General features: G+C 38.3%; 1 protein-coding gene across 5 annotated transcripts in view; it reads left to right on the forward strand.

Annotated features, from left to right (window-relative positions):
- The window catches only part of RMND1 (required for meiotic nuclear division 1 homolog), a 67088-nt gene that overhangs the window by 43670 nt on the left and 5340 nt on the right, over positions 1-18078 (forward strand). For 4 of the 5 annotated variants that reach the window (XM_069069665.1, XM_069069666.1, XM_069069668.1 and 1 more), the window contains 3 exons: positions 2508-2572; positions 3362-3438; positions 5089-5209. In XM_069069665.1, coding sequence (XP_068925766.1) covers positions 2508-2572; positions 3362-3438; positions 5089-5209 — 263 coding nt within the window. The remainder of the gene's footprint in view (positions 1-2507; positions 2573-3361; positions 3439-5088; positions 5210-18078) is intronic. The other variant, XM_069069667.1, reaches the window with a different exon arrangement.

The raw sequence follows: 18078 nt of genomic DNA on the forward strand, positions 1-18078 counted from the left end.
GATCTTGTAACTAGCCCTTTTTTCTGTCTTAACCTCTAGTCTTGTATTACTAACTGACTGTTGGATACCTTGTACTCAACATGTCCAAAAATGAATTCATTATCTTTTTTCCCTAATCTTACTTATCCTCCTCCTTCACTATTTCTCTTGAATGCACGAGTATTCTTTCATTTATCAAGGTCTGAAACATAGGAGTCATTCTGAGCGCTTTACTTTCACTTATGTGCCACATCCAAACATTTAACAAATTTTGTTGATTCTACCTCTACAATATTTTTCACATCCCACTTTTATTACAGTCATCTTAGTTTAGCCTCACTTCTCAGTTTGATTGAGAATGCCTTGTAATTGATCTTCCTATATCCAGTCTCTCCCCTGTCCAGTCTAAGAAGCTACCAAATTGATATTTCTTTTTTTTTTTTTTAAGCAATTGGGGTTAAGTAACTTGCTCAAGGTTACACGGCCAGTTATTTCTGGGTGTGGTGCTAAGTATCTGAGCCCGGATTCGATCCCCAGGTCATCCTGACACTGGGGCCAGTGCTCTTACTCACTAAGCCACCTGGCCACCTCTTCAAATTGATATTTCTAAAGCACAGGTCTGACCATGTCACTACTCCTTGTTTCAAAGTCAACTCTGTCTATAACCTGGTTCCTTCCAGAAAGGCAGTCTTATCTCTAGCCATCCATTTCTATACTAGTTGCCACTTCTGTTATGTCTCCCAACATACTGGTTCTAGAAAAGGAGTCTGCACATGCCTTTCTTTCCACTGCCCTTTCCAGACACTCCTTGTGCTACCATCGCTTGACTGTTCATCAGCATTCCTTCAGTAAACAATTATCATTGTTGACAATTTAGTTTTTCACCTCTACTGTATAAAAATGTATCAGTGCCTGGTAAGATGAAGTCAAGCAGAGTTGCCTGGATCCTAGTAAATATATACCAAAGACATCCATGCTGGAGGCAGCACAGAGGTATGGACACCCAGAGATAGCTTTTCAAAGTATATCAAAGAGTAGATTTCCAAAAGAATGGCAAAGTGTCAGATTGTGCTTTTCCCTAGAAAAGGAACCAAGTCATCAGTAACTTTCAATCCACATATCTGCTTTATCACCCCTACAAAAATCTTGATGAAAATGACCTATATGCTTGAGACTGTTCTTGATGAAAATATGGAAAGAGAATAGACAGGCTTTCACAAGTGTTTTTCTGCAGCAAACCAAATCTTTGCAGTCATACAACTGACTGAAAAACATAAGGAATATAAAGGCCTATTGTACCAGTCGTTGATTTTATTTTAAATCAAGTATAAGGTTTGGTTGAACAAGACAATTTTAAGGGACCTCCTCCAACAAAGTGCTGCATATACAGATGTTAGAATATGAAAATCTGTAGCAGCTTTGACTGTAAAACAAACTTCGTAACAGCAGTAACAACTGGCTTTTTATGTAGTGCTTTTAAAGTTTATAGAGTGCTTTACAATTACCTAAAGCCTCACAACAACCCTTTGAGATACATACTACAACTTTTATTCCTATTTTACAGATGAAGAAACTAAGTTTCAGAGGGTTATCTTTCCCATGGTTACATAGTATTAGTAGCAAGATATAAATAACACATTGTGTGGATTCCAAGTCAGTCAGTCTAGTTATTATGCCATATTGTGGTTCCATCAACGCACTGAGTACTAACAGCAAAAGGAGCATAAAACAGGGAGATGTGTGCTCACTTACAATGTTCACCAAGACAAGGATGTACAGCTTGGAGTCCAGATACTAGTTCTTCACATTGATAGCACTGATCTTCTGATGCCCCTATTTATTGATGGTATTAGGATACCAGATCTAGTTAGGTATCTAGATATTTTTAAAAGCATGGCCATAAAAGTAACTGAATAAATTCTAATCTCCCTAGCCTAGCATTCAAGTCTTGCACAATCTGGTACCCCTTTTCATTTCAGGATTCATACTATGCTCCTGCATATACTATATGCTCCACATAAATTATATTATTAATTAATTGTACTCCATATATACAGTGTCTTCCTGCCTGTGTGCCTTAGCTCGCTTTGTCCCCTCTGCTTGGAATATCCTTCCTCTCTTTGTTAAATACCTACGGAGTCAGAAAACCTTCCCAGTAATATTTTCCCTGAAAAAAAAAATGCCCTTATTATACCTCTCATAAACTCATAAACAGAATATATTATTTTTATTACACAAAAAATTACATTGTATCCTTCTAAATGATTGTAACTTTCATTAGGACAGGGGCAATGATTGTAACTCTCTTCTTGTTCTCCCTTCCTACTAGAGCTCCCTATTAGACTCTTAAGTTTCTTAAGAGGAGGAACTGTTTCTTTTTCCCCAAATACTTGGAAGAGTTCTGTGCACATAATAGGCCCTTAAATGTTTGTTGATTGTGCCCTATGTACACAATAAGAACTTAATAAATGTTTGTTGAATTTGAATTTGAAAGCCATAAAAACTATTTTTAAAAATTTCTTCCTCAGTGAAACTGGCTATTTGGGAAGCATCACTGGATGATTTTGTTGAGTCTATTCAGTCAATTCCAGAGGTAATAATTTATGTCAGTTCTCTACATATTTTTAAAGTAAAAAGGAATCAATCTTAGTTGAGAGGACACTTTAAAAAGTCTTAAATGACTGGTCAGTTTGGTAGTAAAACAAAGCAATGATAAATACCACGAAAATTATACAGACAAACCCCAATCTCCCAGCTGTCTTTCTCTTGGTGGAACAGGATGCAGAAATAGAGAATAAGTACCATAATATTTTTTTTAGTTTGAGTTTAAAATGTAGGCGAATATTTTTATTGAGATTTTGATGCAATTAAAATTGCAAAATTTGGCAGAAAACCAAAAGTGAGGAAATATTTCCCATCTCCAAGGAAATAGTTATCCCTAGCCTGCTGGAAGTTATTTTGCTGTTGTGAAAATATTTTGTCAAACTATGATTAGATTTAAATAATAGCTATGACAGGAAAAAGTTCACAGAATGTTGTAATTTCATTAATACTTTCATTTTTATTTATTGATCTTAATTTTGATGTAAAAGGATTTTTCATTTATGCTTAAAAGATGAGGTAAGAAGCCATAGTCTCTACAAGAGGAGACAAAGCTAGTGTTTCAGAGGAAATGATAGGGTGAAGATGAAGATAGAAGTGCTTGCATAATAAGATTTTAAAACCTTTTCAGGGTAGTGATGATATACAACTAAAGATAGTCATGTATGAAACCTCTTAATGATAGTAAATCAGAATTCTGCAGCTTCTTTATGGTCTTGTGAGGCTTAACTTAAAAAAAGTCACAACCCAAATCATATATCAAATTGCTGTTTTTCTCTAGGCTTTAAAAGCTGGAAAAAAAGTGAAACTTTCTCACGAAGAGGTTATGCAGAAAATGGGAGAACTTTTCTCATTAAGGTAAAGATTTCTATTGAACAAAACATCTCTTGTATTGAAAATATTCCTAAAATACATGAAAGGAGTTTTTTTTAATGCCACATTTATGTTTATATATTATATAACTAGCTATTTTAGTAATAACGATAAAGAAAAAACCTTTTCTTTCTCAGAAATATAAATATATAGGACAGATCAACTTTCATGCTTTGGGGAAAGAAAAACATACTTGCTACTCAAATGGATCTCTCATCTTCTTGATTAGGAAATTCCCTCCAGTGATACATGTTGTAACATAACCTTCCTTTGCAAATATTGCCCATCTCCTTCTATAAGTTTTCCATAGGAAATCCACCTAATGTACTAAATATGTCTCTTGCTTTCTCCTGACATCAGAAAGGTAATAGTGGCGTTTATTGGGTGTCGGTCTGTGATATTTCACCCCTAAAATGTGACTAGACCATCATTTCCTCCTTTCATACAATTCCTCATTGATATCTTTTACTCCTGTTCATCTTCAGCATTTCTCATTAGTGTTATATGTAGCAGCATATTCATACCCTTCATATGCCTCTCATACCCCTCATTGCCCTCATTTTAATTCCCTGGATACTCTTGTCTTTCATGTTGTCAAGATAGGTAGGGTAGAGAGGGGGGCGGGAAGAGAGAAATGTGTGTATACATATGTGTGCATGCATTCATGTGACACAATCAAGAAACCAGAGAGAAGGGTAGGATGAAGGAAGGAGGGTTGGAATATGATTGAAGTCTTTTGTTTTTAAGATCAATGCAGAGTAGTGAGAAAAAAGTAATTTTATCATCAGTGCATACAGACCACCTAAAGATTCAAATGATATAGATGAATTAGGGAACATCATGAGCCTGGTACATAGACATGATACAGTTGTGATGGGAGATTCAGTTATCTAAATATGATTTCTTGACTTTAATGATTCCATCCTTATAAAAGACAGAAGAAGCAATAGGAGAAAATTTTATTCTAGGTCTAGTTCTCGCTGAAATGGAGAAACTAGTGGATAGGTTAGAAATTATATTACCACCACTTCTTAAAAGTTGCAATAGAGGAGAGAAAAGTAGAGTATAGTTTATTCAGCTCCTTAAATTTTGGAAGAGCAGATTTCAAAGGGTTCAGAGGGATAGTAGACAGGATCTTGAACTAAAATTTCTACAAGTGAGCCCAGTAGGGATAGGAAATTCTCAAAATGAAATCTTGAAGTATATACACAAAAGGAAACAATTGCATTGGGTGGGGAAACTGATAATTGTCAGAAGAAACCAATGTTAGGTGAAAAAAAATCTCAACAAGTAATTTAGGTTTTAAAATTATACATACCAACATACCTTCCTCCTACATTGTACATACACCTGATGAGTTCATTTTCTTGAACTGCTTTGGCTTAGTATAGGGAAGGGTGGAAGATATATATTTGGAAAAGAAAATGATATAAAAATAAATACCTATGCAAATTAAATTTTTTAATAAAAATATTATTGTAAAATACATTTGCATAATGGCACAAGCAGAGGTCTTTACAATTATTTTAATTCAACTACTGAAACACATAAATTCTAATAGGATTTTAATATCTAATTACAAATTTAAGTTTAACCTATAGAAACAAAAACATTTATATTTTTGCTTTTTTTCAGACACCGTATAAATTTGAGTTCAGACTTCCTGATGACCCCTGATTTCTACTGGGATAGAGAAAACTTGGAGGCACTTTATGATAAAACTTGTCAATTCCTTAGCATTACTCGTAGAGTTAAGGTAGGTCTTCTATTCTTTTTTTTTTCTTTTTGGAGGGGGCAGGGCAGGGCATTTGCAGGGTTAAGTGACTTGCCTGAGGTCACACAGCTAGTTTTTTGTATTAAGTGTCTGAGGCGGGATTTGAACTCGGGTCCTTCTGATTCCAGGGCTGGTGCTCTCTTCACTGTGCCACCTAGCTGCCCCTGGTCTTCTGTTCTTTCCAGAAAGAAAAATAGAAGCAACCTTTTTGACCATAACTATTTATAATACTATGGAAGGGGGAAATCCCTGTGGGCTAGATTTTATTAGAGGTAGAAAGATCTGCATTCTAGTCTCATTTCTGACACATTTGCTCTGTGACCCTGGACAAGACAATTGATCTTATTTGTCTCAAGCAACTTCTTAAGACTAGAACAGTTACTAGTTTGTGTTAGTAGAGGAAATTTTCTCACCAGAAGTTCCTGCCACCAGCAAAATCACAGGTTCAGTCTAAAAAAAATTTCTCCTCTCACTGTCTTCTTAATCTCTTACATTCTAACTTCTAGCTTCATCATTCCAACAAAACTGCCCTCTCTAAAATTATCCAGTCTCTTAATTGCCAAATCCATTAGCTTTTTCTCAATTCTCATTCTCTACCTTTCTGCAGTCTTGAAAGATGTTGATCAGCTTCTCTTCCTTTATAGTGTCTTCTCTCTAGTTTTTCACAACACTACTGTCTCCTGGTTCTCCTCCTACATATCTGACAGGTCTTTTGCCTAGTCCTCATCCAGATCATGCCCACTAAGCATAGGTTTCCCACAGGATTCTGTCCTTTTCCTTCTTCTTGCTCTCTACTACTTCACTCGGTGATCTCATTGGCTCCCATGGATTTATTACTATCTCTTTGCTGAGGATTTCCAGATCTACCTTCCCTGCCCTAATCTCCCTACTGACTTCTAGTCTCGTATCTCCAAATGCCTTTCAGACATCTTGGACACCCAGTAGACAACTTAAACTCACACTTTCCTAAAACCAAATTCATAACACCTCCTTCCACCCCAACTTGTTTTCCATTATTGTAGAAGGCAACACCATCCCAGTCCCTCAGCCTTGCAACCTAGGTGTTATCCTGTAGCAGCAGGCACCCCAGCATCTCCAGGGTGGCTGCCAACACAGGTTCTTGGATCTGCTTTTCTAAAGGAAAGCAACTCAAAATGGGTTAACAGTCTTGCTTTAATTAATCAAACATATAATTTACCTAGTTCAGGGGAAAAAGTTAGCACCCCAAATTTCAGAGTACACAGACAGAAGTTACAAGCAAAGCTTACAAGAAGACAGAGAAACATTTCAAGCAGACAGGCTTCCAACTGTCTGACCATTACATCCATACCTAGTCACAGTTACCAGAGAGGGAAGCATCAACATCTGGGTTTTCAAAGCCAGGGGAATAAATGGCTGCCCAGAGTCTCATCTGGTCAAATCACACAACACTTCTCAAAGTGAGCCCCAAAGCAAAGCCTCATATCAGGGTTTATGTAGCCTTCTCCTGGCTCAGAGAATGTAACAACCCTCTTGACTCACTGCCCAATCAAAAAGCTTTCCCAAAACCAAGCCTCCCACCACAGGCTCCAGGTGTACTTGAGCCTAGCAAAGGGCCTAGGGGCAGGGAAGATCTTAAATTCACATTCCCATAAGATATCCTCAGCTTCTCACCATCTCACCCCCATATCTAATCTGTGGCCAAGGTCTGTCCATTTGATCTTTGCAGCATCTCTAGTATACAGCCCCTTCTCTCTCTTTTTTTAACATTTGTTTTTAAAACTTTGATTTCCAGATTCTTTGCCTTCTTCCCTCCTCACCCACCCCCACTGGGAAGATAAGCAATTCAATATCGGTTGTACATGTGTAGTTACACGAAACATTTCCATAGTAGTCATATTGTGAAAGACTAACTATATTTCCCTCCATCCTCTCCTGCCCCTCACTTATGCTATTTTCTACTTTGACCTTGTCCTTTTTTTTTTTTTGAATCTCAGTTTTCTTTATTAATTTGTTTGTTTCCTTTTAGTTTACAGGATTCAATTCCACAATTTCTTGAATTTCACATTTTGTCCCCCTCCTTCCCCTCCCCCCCATGGCATCTTATAATCAAGTATAGGATCTGTAAATACTTTCACATTATACAATGGTCAGGTTATAAGGATGGATTGTACCAGCTGGAATGAAAAATGGTAAAGAGGACATAAAATCAAATAAGAGAACGAAAAAGATCAGGTATTTTGCTTCCACCTGGATATAAATTTAGTTCTTTCTAGTTCTTTCTCTGGATGCACGTTTTTCTCTCCATCATGAGTCTTTTGGGATTGATTTATATCCCTGCATTGTTGAGAAGAGTCCAGTCTATCAAAGTTGGTCATCACACATACGTTGTGTCTGTAATTGTGTACAAATTCCTCCTGGTTCTACTCTTCTCACTCAGCATCAGTTCTTTTAAGCCTCTCCAGGTAAATATGAAGACCGCCTGCTCCCCGTTTCTTATAGCGCAATAATATTCCGTAACCTGCATATACCACAACTTGTTCAGCCATTCCCCAATTGATGGACACCCCCTTAATTTCCAATTCTTTGCCACAACAAAAAGAGCTGCTATAAACATTTTTGTACATATGGGTCTTTCTCCCATTTCTATGATCTCTTTGGGATATAACCCTAGGAGTGGTATTGCTGGATCAAAGGGTATGAAAGTATTTATAGCCCTTTGGGCATAGTTCCAGATTGCTTTCCAGAAAGGCTGGATCAGTTCACAACTCCACCAACAATGCATTAGTGTTCCAGTTTGCCCACATCCTCTCCAGCATTTGTCATTTTCCTGTTTTGTCATCTTAGCCAATCTAACTGGTGAGATGTGGTACCTCAGAGTTGTTTTGATTTGCATTTCTCTAATCAATAGTGAATTAGAGCATTTCTTCATGTGCTTATAGATAGCTTTAATTTCTTTCTCTGAAAACTGCCTGTTCATTTCCTTTGACCATTTATCAATTGGGGAATGACTTGTATTCTTATAAATTTGGCTCCGTTCTCTGTATATTTTAGAGATGAGTCCTTTGTCAGAGACATAGGTTGTAAAGATTCTTTCCCAATTTCCCACCTCCCTCCTAATCTTGGTTACATTGGCTTTATTTGTACAGAAACTTTTCAATTTCATGTAGTCAAAATTATCCATTTTACATTTTATAATGTTCTCTAATTCCTGTTTCGTCATAAAGTCATTCCCTCTCCACAAGTCTGATAGGTAAACTATTCCTTGTTTTAGCAGACTGCTTACAGTATCAACCTTTATACCTAGATCATGAACCCATTTAGACTTGATTTTGGTATATGGTGTTAGATAATGGTCTATGTCCAGTTTCTGCCATACTATATTCCAGTTTAGCCAGCAGTTTTTGTCAAATAGTGAGTTCTAATCCCAAAAACCAGGGTCTGGGGGTTTATCAAACAATACATTACTGTAGTCGTTGACTTCTGAATCTCGTGTGCCTAATCTATTCCATTGATCCACTGCTCTATTCCTAAGCCAGTACCAAGTAGTTTTGATGACTGCTGCTTTATAGTACAGATTGAAATCTGGTAAAGCTAGTCCACCTTCCCTAGCATTTTTTTTCGTTAATTCCCTTGATATTCTGGACCGTTTATTCTTCCAGATGAATTTTGTTACTATTTTTTCTAACTCTATAAAGTAGTTTTTTGGTAAATTAATTGGTATGGCACTAAATATATAATTTAATTTAGGTAAAATTGTCATTTTTATTATATTAGCTCGACCCAGCCATGGGCAATTGATATTTTTCCAATTAGTTAGATCTGACTTTATTTGTGTGAAAAGTGTTTTGTAGTTATGCTCATACAGGTCCTGGGTTTGTTTTGGCAGGTAGATTCCCAAATATTTTATAATGTCTACAGTAACTTTAAATGGGATTTCTCTTTCTACTTCTTGCTGTTGAGTTTCATTGGAAATGTATAGGAATGCCGAAGATTTATGTGGGTTTATTTTATATCCTGCAACTTTGCCAAATTTATTTATTGTCTCAAGCAGTTTTTTACTTGATTCTCTAGGATTCTCTAAGTATATCATCATATCATCTGCGAAGAGTGATAGCTTGGTCTCTTCTTTGCCTAACTTGATTCCTTTGATTTCTTTTTCTTCTCTAATTGCTACTGCTAACATTTCTAGTACCAGATTGAATAAGAGGGGTGATAGTGGACACCCTTGTTTCACCCCTGATCTTATGGGAAATGCTTCCAGCTTCTCCCCATTGCATATAATACTTGCTGATGGCTTTAAATAGATGCTACCTATTATTTTAAGGAAGGCTCCATTTATTCCTATACTTTCTAATGTTTTTAATAGGAATGGATGTTGTATTTTGTCAAAAGCCTTTTCTGCATCTATTGAGATGATCATGTGGTTTCTGCTAGTTTTATTGTTGATATGCTCAATTATACTGATGGTTTTCCTAATATTAAACCATCCTTGCATTCCTGGAATAAATCCTACCTGATCAAAGTGTATTATTCTTGAGATAAGTTGCTGTAGTCTTTTGGCTAGTATTTTATTTAGAATTTTTGCATCTATATTCATGAGGGAGATTGGTCTATAATTTTCTTTCTCTGTTTTATCTCTTCCTGATTTAGGTATCAGTACCATATTTGTGTCATAAAAAGAATTTGGTAGGACTCCTTCTTCACCAATTTTCCCAAATAATTTGTAGAGTATTGGAATCAATTGTTCTTTAAATGTTTGATAGAATTCACTAGTGAATCCATCTGGCCCTGGAGATTTTTTCCTAGGGAGGTGACTGATGGCTTGTTCAATTTCTTTTTTTGAGATGGGATTATTTAAGTAATCTACTTCCTCTTCAGTTAATCTGGGCAACTTGTATGTTTCTAAATATTCATCCATTTCCCTAAGATTGTCAAATTTATGTGCATACAATTGGGAAAAATAATTCCTAATTATTGTTTTGATTTCCTCTTCATTGGAGGTAGATTCACCCTTTTCATTTTTGATACTCATAATTTGGTTTTCTTCTTTCTTTTTTTTTTTTTTATCATATTGACTAAGGGTCTATCAATTTTGTTGGTTTTTTCATAAAACCAGCTCTTGGTTTTATTTATTAGTTCAATAGTTTTCTTAATTTCGATTTTATTAATCTCTCCTTTAGTCTTCAGTATTTCTAGTTTAGTATTTAATTGGGGATTTTGAATTTGTTCTTTTTCTAGGTTTTTTAATTGCATGCCCAATTCGTTGAGCTCCCTTTTCTCTAATTTAATCACGTATGCACTCAGGGATATAAAACTTCCCCTAACAACTGCCTTTAATGCATCCCACAGATTTTGGTATGTTGTCTCATTATTATCATTCTCTTGAATGAAATTACTGATTGTTTCTATAATTTCTTGTTTGACCCACTCATTCTTTAGGATCAAATTGTTTAATTTCCAGTTAGTTTTTAGTCTGTCTTTCCCTGGCCCTTTATTGCATATAATTTTTATTGCATCATGATCTGAGAATGATGCATTTAATATTTCTGCCTTACTGCACAGAATTGTGAGGTTTTTATGCCCTAGAACATGGTCAGTTTTTGAATATGTGCCATGAACTGCTGAGAAGAAAGTATATTCCTTTTTATCCCCATTCAGTTTTCTCCAGAGATCTATCATACCTATCCTCTCTAAAATCCTGTTCACCTCCTTAACTTCTTTCTTGTTTATTTTGAGGTTGGATTTATCAAGTTCAGATAGGGGGAGATTAAGGTCTCCCACTAGTATAGTTTTGCTATTTATTTCTTCCTCTAGTTCCTTTACCTTCACGTCTAGGAATTTGGATGCTACACCACTTGGTGCATATATGTTAAGTAGTGATATTGCTTCATTCTCGATGGTGCCTTTTAACAGGATATAGTTTCCTTCCTTATCTCTTTTAATTAGGTCAATTTTTGCATTTGCTTTATCTGAGATAAGGATTGCTACCCCTGCTTTTTTTACTTTAGCTGAGGCATGATATATTGTACTCCAACCTTTTACCTTTACCTTGTATGTATCCCTATGTTTCAAATGTGTTTCTTGTAAACAGCATATTGTAGGATTATGATTTCTAATCCATTCTGCTATCCGTCTCCGTTTTATAGGAGAGTTCATTCCATTCACATTTACAGTTATGATTGTTATCTGTTTCTTTCCCCTCATCCTATTCCTGCCCCTGTTAATGTTCGTATTTTCCCTCCCTTCTCCCTTCCCCCCTTAATAGTTTTCCTTTTGACCACCGCCTCCCTCGGTGTTCCCTTTTCGGCCCTCCTCCCTTTTCCTCCCCTTTTCCCCTTACTACTTCCCTCCCTACAAATCACTCCCACCCCCCTTTTGTAACCCTTTCCCCCTCCTACTGCCTGTAGGATATTGTTATACTTAATGAGGTATGCTATTTTTTCTTCGCATCAAGAATGACAGGAACAGATCTGATACGAAGCTCCTCTCCCTCCCCTCTTTCCCTCTAAAATGATGTGTGTTCTCCTTGTTTACCTTTCTAAGTCATTGTTGCTTCTCGTAATTGGAGGTTGAATTTTCCATTGAGTTCTGGCTTTTTTATCAAGAAGGTCTGGAACTCTGTTATATCATTGAATGACCATATCTTTGCCTGGAAGAATATGCTCAGTCTCGCTGGGTATGTGATCCTTGGTTGTAATCCGAGCTGTTTTGCCTTCCTGAAAATAGTATTCCACTGCCTCCGATCTTTCAGTGTGGAGGCTGACAAATCCTGTGCAATCCTCACTGTGGACCCTCGATATTTGAATTGTTTCTTTCTGGCCGCTTGAAGTATTTTCTCTTTTATCTGGTAGTTCTGGAGTTTGGCCACAACATTTCGAGGATTTTTCAGTTTGGGATCTCTTACAGCAGGTGTCCGGTGGATTCTGTCGATTTCTATTTTCCCCTCAGGTTTTAGTATCTCAGGGCAATTTTCCTTAATGAGCTCTTGGAGAATGTTGTCCAGGCTCATTTTTTCATCATAATTTTCTGGTAGGCCTATAATTCTCAGATTATCTCTCCTAGATATGTTTTCCAGGTCTGTTATTTTTTCTTTGAGGTATTTTACCTCTTTTTCTAATTTTTCATTTTTGTTGTTTTGCTTGGCTAATTCTTGGTTCCTCATAGAGTTATTTGTTTCCATTTGTTTAATTCTGGTTTTTAGCAAATCATTTTCCTTGGTTAATTTTTGAAGCTACTTTTCTTTATCATACACTTTTCTTTTTAGAGAGATGTTTTCCTCATTATAATGTTTTTCGAATTCTGCTATTTTCGTTTTGAGAGAATTATTCATTTTGTCTTCTGTCTCTCTCATTTTGCTTTCAAAGTTCCTTTTGATCTCATCTAGGAGAGCCTTCTGTGCTTGGGATCCATTCCCTGTTGAAGTCTCAGCTGTGGGTGTGGAGTCCACAGTGTCTCCCTCTGAGGTTGGTTCCTCCCTCTGAGGATAGTAGGACTCTAGAGTCTTTGTCTTTGTAGTCTGCTTTCTACCCATTTTGAGGCAGTGTCCTAGCCACGCCCTTCCTCTAGGATCCCAAGCCTTTACTGTAGAGGGTTTTGCCCTGGGGCAAGAGTTACTATATTTTCAGGGTCAGAGGGGGGGTTTGGAGCAAGTGGGGTTCACTCTGCCATCCTTGTCTTTGGAGGTCCTGAAAGGGGCTTTAAAAAAAAAAAAAGATTTCTGGGCTATGAAGTGGTAGCCCCAGGAGTGTTTGCTGTCCAGTATAGGGGCCCCAGTATTTGCTTTTTACCTTGCTCTTTCCAGTCCCAGCCCTTTGGTGATAGGCCTGGTAGTGGACCTTGTGGTTGGTGGGAAGACTTGCCCTCAGAGTTGATCAGGCCCCTTCCAGGCCTGCGTCTGCCACGCCTTCCCGCACAGGCTGCTGCGACTTCCCGGCCTGCGCCCGCCGCACTGCCACCGCTGCACCTTCCCGCGCAGGCCACCGCTCTGTCGCCCGCTATTATTCCTTATTAGAACTTGTCGTTCGCATCTATGTATTGATAAATCTGGAAACGGCCACAGCTGCTGCTGATCTGGAGTCCCTCTGGCTGGCGGCTGGTCAGGCCCGCCCTGGGGCTAAAGCCTGGGGGGGGGGGGCTGGGTTCGGCTCCCAGAGTGTTGGGCTGGCTGATTCCTGCCGGCCTGCCGGGCTGTTCTCAGCGGGAGGTTAGCTTCTCTGTGTCATTTTGTGGGTTCTGCAGCTCCAAAGTTTGTTTAGAGTCCCCTTTTTACATGGATTGGGGAGGGTGGAAGCCGGAGCTGCGGGAGGGTCGTGCTTCTACTCCGCCATCTTGGCTCCACCTCCCGTTTTCCCGACCTTGTCCTTTTTCAAAAGTATGTGTTTCTAACTCAATCTGCCCTCCCTTCTATCTTATCCCCTTCCCCCTTACTTTCCTGTAGGGTAAGATACCCAAATGAGTATGTATGTTATTCCCTCCTTAAGCCAAATTCAATAAGGTTGACCCATTCCCTTTCACCTTCCTTCTCTTCCCCTCCATTGTAACAATTTTTTCTTGCCTCTTTTATATGAGATAATTTACCCTCTTCTCTCCCTTTCTCCTTCTCCCAATATATTCCTCTCTCACCTATTTATTTTTTAGATATCAACCCCTTCCTGTACCTTCTGTCTGTGTATACATGTACACGCATGTATATGCACTCAGATATGTATTTATACATAATACACCCTCCTATACATATATATGTATGTATACATATATATACACATATATTCCCTTCAACTATCCTCATACTGAGAAAAGTCTCATGGGTTACAATGATCATTTTTCTATTTCAGAATGTAAATAGTTCAACTTTAATAAGTTCCTTATGATTTCTTTTTCCTGTTTACTTTCTCATGCTTCTTGTATTTGAAAGTCAAATTTTCTGTTCAGCTCTGGTTTTTTCATCAAGAATACTTGAAAGTCCTCCATTTCATTGAATGACCATACCTTCCCCTGAAACAATATACTCAGTTTTGCTGGGTGAGGGATTCTTAGTTTTAATTCCAGCTCCTTTGACCTCCAGAATATCATATTCCAAGCCCTTCAGTACCTTAATGTAGTTCTGCTAGATCTTGTGTTATCCTGATTGTGTTTCCACAATACTCAAATAGTTTCTTCCTGACAGCTTGTAATATTTTCTCCTTGACCTGGGAACTCTGGCATTTGGCTATGATATTTCTGGTTTTCTTTTGGGAATCTTTTTCAAGAGGCAATCGGTGAATTCTTTGAATTTCTATTTTGCCCTCTGGCTTTAGAATATCAGGACAATTTTCCTTGAGAATTTCTTAAAAGATGATTTCTAGGCTCTTCTTTTTGATCATGGCTTTCAGGTAGTCCAATAATTTTTAAATGATCTTCCAGGTCAGTGGTTTTTCCAATGAGGTATTTCACATTGCCTTCTATTTTTTCTTTTGTTTGGATCTGTTTTATAGTATCTTGATTTCTCATAAAATCATTAGCTTCCATTTCCTCCAGTCTAATTTTGAAGGAATTATTCTCCTCAATGAGTTTTTGAAATTCCTTTTCCATCTGGGCAATTTGACTTTTTAAGGCATTCTTCTCGTTGGCTTTTTGGGCCTCTTTTGCCATTTGAGTTAAGTCTATTTTTTAAGGTGTTATTTTCTTCAGTATTTTTTTGGGTCTCCTTTAGCAGGCTGTTGACTTGTTTTTCATGATTTTCTTGCATCATTTTAATTTCTCTTCCCAATTTTTCCTCCACTTCTCTAACTTGATTTTCTAAATTCTTGAGCTCCTCCATGGCCTGTAATCAGTTCATTATATTTTTCTTGGAGGCTTTTGATGCTGGAGTTTTGACTTCATTGACTTATTCTGGTTCCATGTTTTGATCCTTTTTGTCCCCAAAAAAGGATTCTATGTTCTGATTGCGCTTCCTCTGCTTGCTCATCTTGCCAGCCAATTACACTTTTGAGCTCTTTGCCACAGTAGAACTCTGCTTCCAGAATGGAGAGAGCTGTGCCCCAAATTGCTGGGGTTTTCACAGATGTTGTCAGAGGTCTTGAGGAGGGTGCCCTCGCTACAGCCACCACAAGCTCTGGCACAGTGGTGTTTCTCACCCCAGGACCACCAACCAAGACAGCGATCCAGATCCAAGCAGGTCAAAGCAAGAGTGATTACCCTCTGAATGGTTGCTTGGTCCCCCTACTGTCTGCAGGCAGCCACAGGGGAACAGCTACAGCTGCCGCACCTCCACCACACCTCTCCCTGGGGGAAGGGGCCGGACTGTATTCTTCTCTCACTGGGTTCCAACAGAGTTCCCTACTGACCTTTTACTTTCTTTGGAGATTATGGTTTGAGAAGTCTGGAAACTTCCACAGCTGCTGGTGATTTCACTCTCCTGAAGTCTGCTCCAGCCAGTCTGAGCCGGTGGCTGGGGCCACCCCTGGACCGTTCACATGGGACTGTACTCAAAACCCAGTCTGATGTGATAGAACCTGTCAGCCTGCCAGGCTGCCTTCAGTAGGAGATCTGTTTTTGTCACTTTGTGGGTTCTATAGCTCTAAAATTTGTTTAGAGTCACGTTTTACAGGTATTGGAGGTGGTTGGAGAGGGAGCTTAGACAATTTCCTGCTTTTACTCCATCTTGGCTCCGCCGTGCTCTTCTCTCTTTTGATGCTATCACCACTCTGTTGCAGGCCCTAGCACCTCATAACTGAACTACTACAGTAGCTTGCTGGTGAGCTTATCTGCTACAAATTTCTCTTCATTAAAATTCAAACTCTATTTAGCCACTAAAGTGATTTTCCTAAGGAATAGGAATTGTGCAATTGTGTCACCCCCACCCTTCCTCAGATCCCAGGGGTTCCCTGTTACCTACAAGATCAAATTCAAAATCCTTTGTTTGGACTCTTTTCTACCCTTTCTGTCTTCTTATTCCCTATTCCCTACTGTGTACTCTTTGATCCAGTGACTGACCATGAATAAGCAGTTCAACGAATAATACACTCCAAGCATTTTCTTTGGCTGTTCCCCTGTCTGAAACTCTTTCCTTCATCTCTGCCTAACCTCCTTGGTTTCCTTCAAGTCCCAACTTAAATTCCACTTATAGGAAGACTTTCTCAGCCCCACTGAATTCTAGAGGCTTTTTTCTTTTATTATTACTGATCCTACATATAGTTTCTGCATATTTTTTCCTTGTTGTCTTCCCATTAGATAGTGAGTTCCTTGAGAGCAGGAATTATCTTTTGTCTCTTTTTGTATCTCCAGATCTTAACACAGTGCCTGGTACAGAGAGTAGGCGCTTAATAAATGGTTACTGACTAATAGCTAGCATTCATCTAGTGCTTTAAGTTTTGCAAAGCACTTTACAAATATCTCATTTTTTTCTCACCACAACCCTGTGAAGTAGGTGCTATAAAATTCCGTGGCAAACACAGATTAAGTTCCTTGCCCAGGGTCACTTACCAACTAGTAAGCATCTAAGGCTGGATTCAAACTCAGGTCTTCATAACTACAGGCCCAGTGATCTGCCCACTGCACCATCATATGGTAAGACTGAACCTATAAATCTTGTAGTAGTGTACCACATAAATTGCCGGGCAGACACAAGCAAACAAACTAAATATCTATTGCAGTAAAACATTCTCAAATTAATAAGAGTCTGGATTAGCATGGTAAGAGTGGACAGATTCTGGAGCTGATTCCAAGGAAGAATTGGCAGGATTCATCAGTTGGCTTCAGCAGTGGGAGATGGATGAAAGGAAAGACAAAACAGTAACCTCAAGGTTTTAAGCCCTGGTAAATAGGAGAATTGGCAGTGCCTATAACGTTAAGGCCTAGAAAAATCAGGAGGATGGCTTCCTGTGTATTATCGAGTCTAATTTTTTTTTTAATCATTCCTTATTCTCTTTGAATTTACTACACCATACTTGTATCACTTCCATTTCCTTGAAATCCTCTTTTATGATATAGGGAAGACACTGAAATTGAGGTGTTTATTGAGTACCAGGAATCTATCCAGCGGGCCATTATTGATGTAAGACTTAAACTTGAAAGAGAAACAACAGCTAGAAAAATAAACTTGTGAATTCTCTGTGAAGGGCTGTAGTTAAAATGCTTACTGTGTGTATCAGCAAGCATCCCAGCGTGGCTGCCAACATAGGTTCTTAGATTTGCTTTGTTAAAGGAAAGCAATTCAAAATGGGTTAACAAGCTTGCTTTAATCAGTCAAATATGTATCATTTACCTAGTTCAGGGGAAAAAGGTCAGCACCCTGAACTTCAGAATATACAAACAAAATTCTCAAGACAGAGAAACAGATCAAGTAGACAGGTTTACAAATTGTCCAACCATTACATCCATACCAAATCAACATCTGGGTTTTTCAAAGCCAGAGGGCTCTCAACAATGGCTTCCCAGAGTCTCATCTGATCAAATCACAGAACACTTCTCAAAGTGAGCCCCAAAGCAAAGCCTCACATCAGGGATTATATAGCCTTCTCCTGGGTCAGAGAATGTAACCACCCTCTTGACCCACTGCCCAATCACACAGCATCAAGGTGTGGGCATTCCTGAAAACCAAACCTCCTGCCACAGTCTCCATGTGACCACATTCAGCCTATTAGGAGGCAGAGTATATTTTCTAATCAAGGAAGGTTCTCAAAGTCTCTTAAGCCTATCAAAGGGCCTAGGGGCAGGGAAGATCTTTAAATTTGCATTTCCATTACACTGTGCTATTATCTACGATTATTGTGAAAGTGTTAAGAGAGTAGGAAAGAGGTCCAAAGACATCTTGGGAAACATCCATGAAGGAGCGTGGAGCATTCAGTTCATTATATCTGTAAAACCATTTTAATAGATTATACATTCTA

The sequence above is a fragment of the Petaurus breviceps genome, unplaced genomic scaffold, assembly GCF_028583685.1.
Source record: "Petaurus breviceps papuanus isolate PSGF00001 unplaced genomic scaffold, PetGlider_PUasm1.0 90784, whole genome shotgun sequence".
NCBI classification, from domain to species: Eukaryota; Metazoa; Chordata; class Mammalia; order Diprotodontia; family Petauridae; genus Petaurus; species Petaurus breviceps.